Source organism: Mizuhopecten yessoensis, unplaced genomic scaffold, assembly GCF_002113885.1.
Source record: "Mizuhopecten yessoensis strain PY_sf001 unplaced genomic scaffold, ASM211388v2 scaffold2671, whole genome shotgun sequence".
Classification (NCBI taxonomy): domain Eukaryota; kingdom Metazoa; phylum Mollusca; class Bivalvia; order Pectinida; family Pectinidae; genus Mizuhopecten; species Mizuhopecten yessoensis.
The window spans coordinates 259,716-264,698 of NW_018404662.1; the positions used below are offsets into that span (position 1 = coordinate 259,716).

At 37.7% G+C, this 4,983-nt stretch overlaps 1 protein-coding gene across 1 annotated transcript in view; it reads left to right on the forward strand.

Moving 5' to 3' along the window:
- Positions 1 to 1,618, forward strand: part of LOC110446336 — a 5,882-nt gene extending 4,264 nt beyond the window's left edge. Inside the window, exon 4 of the mRNA XM_021491450.1 lies at positions 728 to 1,618. Coding sequence (XP_021347125.1) covers positions 728 to 1,033 — 306 coding nt within the window. The 3' untranslated portion in view covers positions 1,034 to 1,618. The remainder of the gene's footprint in view (positions 1 to 727) is intronic.
- Positions 1,619 to 4,983: the final 3,365 nt, after the last annotated feature.

Sequence of the window (4,983 nt, forward strand, 5' to 3'; positions counted from 1 at the left end):
TCAACCCTCGGGGAAAGATTCTTAAGTTGCCAAACACTCGGCAAAGCCTCGTGTTTGGCAACATAAGAATCTTCCCCCTCGGGTTGAGATTCCCCTATCTCACCCCAAAGGGGGTGAATGATTCTATTATTCTCCCACACCTGACAGATTTATCTCCCGTTTTGCCGGTGCTAGATTTATCTGTCTCCGCCCTAGGGTTGAAACGGGGGGATTCCCCTATTCATAACAATGGCATGACGTCACGTCAACAATCCATCAACAAATTGCCTGTATGTGTTTTAGGTCCATGTTTACCTTTATTTCACATTAAAATACTGTTAGATATGGGAGAAAAATAATCAATCGCTACTGGTTGTGTAAGATAGAGAAATCTCAACCCTCGGTCTAAGATTTTTTGTCCAGAACTCGGCAAGCCTCGTTCTGGACAAAAAATCTTAGTCCTCGGGTTGAGATTTCTCTATCTTACACAACCAGTAGCGATAGATTCTATTAATGTTTTCCTCTGTATTGTCACAAGGAGAATAATGCATGCGTGCATTCATTATTATGAATGCAAGCCGGGAAAATGGTTTATTTTAAAATGTCGACTTTACCTTGTAAACTGTGTGTAAAAATTGTCTATTGGGGAAACCGTTTTCTAAACACTTTCGATTTTCACTTGTTAATTACGTGCATATCATTCTGTTTGTGGTAACTTTTATTGAAACCGGTTTGTTATTTTTTTCAGGTAAATAAGTTAACCCATAACGGGGACCCACGCCAAGAATTACACCGGAAGTTAATAATCCTACTTGATCCAAAGACAAATTCTGACGCTGGTGACTTCCGTGATTTAGCTTCCCATATGGATTTAGATGGTGCGCACGTGACTTACCTAGAGAATCAACCTAATCCAACAGAGCAATTGTTGAAACAATGGAAAGATGACAAAAAAAGTCTACACGAACTCAAAAAAGTATTATCGGACATTCATCGTCCGGACGCCGTGGAGGAAGTAGAACTTTTCATCAACAAGTATTTGACCGATTCATAGGTTATTAGGAAAATTGTTCACCTGGAAAAACCCATCGATCATTGATACTTCTGAAAATGTCCCTTTTTTTTCTAGAAATCCCTTAAAAAGTTGTTCCATACCCTAAACCATAGACACTTAACGTCACCATATCTACTTAACCCACCATATCGTTTAACTACACTAGACCCAAACGACACAATATAATCGTAATTCCACCAGACCTATCACGACGCTATAGACTAATTAAATACGCCTTACATGTTCGTTATTATAGACTCTATACATGACACTATAGACTTGACATATTTCTATAGACTACATTAAATATTGTTGACGTCACCATTGACAACAGTTCTCATATTGGCGTCATCGTAAATTACGTCTCCTGTTTTTTGATGTCACCATTAACTACATATCCATGTCTGACGTCACATATTATGGTTGCCGTCCCTGAGGTCAACATAGTCTACACCTCCCGTCCCTGACGTCAACATAGACTAAAGGATTCTCTTACCCTGAACAGGTGTAACTGCACTTTTACCGGTGTGAGATTAATAGAATCTTTCATCCCCTTGGGGGTGAGACAGGGTTATCTCAACCCGAGGGGTAAGATTCTTAAGGTGTCAAACACGAGGCTTGCTGAGTGTTTGACAGCTTAAGAATCTTACCCCGAGGGTTGAGATCACCCTGTCTCACTCCCAAGGGGGTGAATGATTATTTTTCTCTTACCCTGTTTATCTTGTATTTTACATAGACTTTACATCAATGCAAGACAATGTTGATGTGATGCGGCTGAAATGTCGACGTGACGTCATGGTATTGTTGCTATGACGTCATACAATTGTTGAGAACGTGCAAGGAGCACGTGTAACTTGTCTCAACCCTAGGGTGAGATAAATAAATCTCACACCGGTAAAATGGTGGATATCCCTGTCCAGGTTAAGAGAATTCCTTGTCTCACCCTAGGGTTGAGACGGGGGGATTCCCCTATTCATAACAATGGTATGACGCCACTTCAACAATACAATGACGTCACGTCAACAATCCATCCGCGTGTTTTATGTACTTTAAACAAGACAAAAGGTTCTTTAGAATGTTTCAAAATTTACGAGTCTATTTATACAAAAACTGTTATGAATTCATTGTTTATTGTTGTAGTAACTTACGGAAGTACATATTATTGCCATACACCGTTAGGGTATTAGTAATATTGTTATACACGCATATGTGTGCTATTTTAACAGTCCACTGTCTAGTAATGGCGGACTAAACACGAGTTTCTCTTCCGCTCATTACAAATCTTGAATTCACAAAATAACAAATACTGAAACTCATTACAAAAATGTAACCAACTAATGTGGGCAACTTTCATACAAAACTAACTTTAAAAGAAAAAAATAAACATAACTGTAAACCTGTATGGAGTTTTAATCAAATGCATATTAAGCTTGTTTCTTTATCCGATTTCTGTTTGTAGATTTGTGAATTTGTTCAAATTGTGTGTGAAATGAAAGAAACGAAACAAGGTTTTACACTAAATGTATACTAGATGCATTTACCAACCAGCATATATGAGGAAATATCCAACTTACATAGAACTAATAAAAGTCACGATGTTGGCTATTGGATTTCTTGTATGAGGTCGAATTTTAGGGTTGATTTGCTGAGACAGGATCAACTGTTTGTTCCTGGGTGAAACAAGCTCGAGGATTTGATAGTTAATGCGTTGTTATAATGATGTGGTCGGGCGGGGTGTCATACGTCCCTGTCTATGTGATAACATGTCGGCGAGATGATACTGTAATTGGTCCGTAAGAGGCCTCACCAGGCGTTGACACTCCGTTATCGAACCTTGCCTGGGATGACCTCATAGCCCCGAGTAAATCTGTTAATGTCAGTGAATCTTCGAGTTGCATCAAGAGACCACCTTGCTCTCCTTTGATTTTAGTAACAGCATTTAGACAACATCGTACCTTTTACAAAATACAGGTACCATAGCTGTTGCGGAGGCGTAGACTACCAATTAATTACGTTATATCAGCTCATCTTTAGGTTCAAGACTGCATGTACAGTACCATAGTCCATTTTGAATTTACGGTTTACTCACTGACGATAACTCCTGAAATAAGACATGTAATTAACTACTCCTTTTTGTTTCTTTGAATAATTTATTACGGCTGTAAGGTTGATATTAGTACTAAACTCGTGTAATGAAAGATCTGAAATACATATAATTGGAGAGAGCGAGAGAGAGGGGGTGCACTCTCGGCCTATAAATTGTATGATGCAAATGTGAATGCTAACACATACCCTGATTTTTAATAAGTTTAATGCGCTATATTTGTTCCTTAATTTCTGTGAAATATCTATGTACACAGACGCTCTTTATGAAAAAGAAACTACAAACTGGTTTGAATATATTTTGTTACTGACTAACGTTTTGTAAACTGGTCATATGTTGAGATAAACAATTAACGGACAAAGTTAATCGGATATTGTTGTTATTACATGCAAGACTGAATAAAGTTTAAAATACTTATAATTAATTTTCTTTGGTATTTTATATCATCCACTCAAAAAAAGGCATCATTAAAAATGTCGGATATGGTGAAAAACTGTTATCCACAAAGGTAGCAGAGTATAGTATGAAATGGCTTGACCCTAAAAATAAAGGCCATGTCTCGGATAAACACGGATAGCGGATTCATCCTGCACAACACACCTACATATATATATTTATAAACTACATTTTGAATACGGTTTTTTAGAAGAATGAATATTTTTTCAAAAAGTGATTTCCCCAGATTTGGGACTTGTGAAAACCATGGTTAAAAAATGCAAAAAAACATGATTTTTAACCCAAAATTTGACCCACGCAAGTAGTATTTTTTTTCTTAAAACCTGTCTTAAATTAAATATCACCTACTCGGTCACAGATACTCACGTTTTAGCATAGGTCGTCAAACTTGATTTTTCACAATATTTACACATGTGCTGAATACAAAAATAGACTACATGAAAAGCTAGCTTTTGTTGTGAAGACACAGATTCGTAAATGCCCAAAAATGTAGTCTCAAGCCAAATTCGATGTTTTTTTTAAATGTGCACCCCACATAGTCCAATTTATCATGTATAGGCCAATTTTAGAGCTGATTATTTTCTTAACTTTCGATACATGTAATATTACAGGGGTTATTCATTGTACAAAAATATCACCCATGGCAACCGTACGCTACTGTACACTGCTACCATAGCTGAGAGGAGGAATATGTTAACGAATCCAATAAAACGACAGTCGAGCAACATCTTGAAATAGAACTCCAAATCCCAGCTGAAACAGGGGGTAATTGGTTTTGTGTATAGGGCTTACCGTCTCATTAACAGCTAAGGTCATTTAAGGACGCACCTCCATGTATATTGTGTATGTGTGCCGGAAGCAGGGAATATTGGTGTATTGGCCTCTTTGTGATGGCGCGAATCTGATGCCGACTTGAAAGTGCTATCTCACTGAATACCATGCCGACGGCACCAAGCACAGCATTCCGCCCTGTCCTATTATACTGCATAGACAACGGGTGAACCAGTTGTTATCATTACCCTTAATGCTGAACGATAAGCAGGGAATAACATGTACAATTTTTAAATATTTTGGTATATCCTGGTCTGAGGACAACCCATTGCCTTCCTTACCTGGACGCAACCTTCATCAGTATAGCCAAAACTGAGAAATTGCCAAGCAAGGTGCTAGAAATCAAAGATGGTAAGAGGTAGGGAGATATGTTAAGATCACAAATATTGCACTATTGATTTATTTTGGTTGCTACTGTGTCCCCAAATAGAGGGCACAAACGCAAATCCGAAAGTGATATGTTTACTGTTATGTTGTACTTTATATATATACATGTATCACGGAATTAGATTAGATATATAAGTCCGTGCATGTAAACATATACAACTGAAGAGCTGTA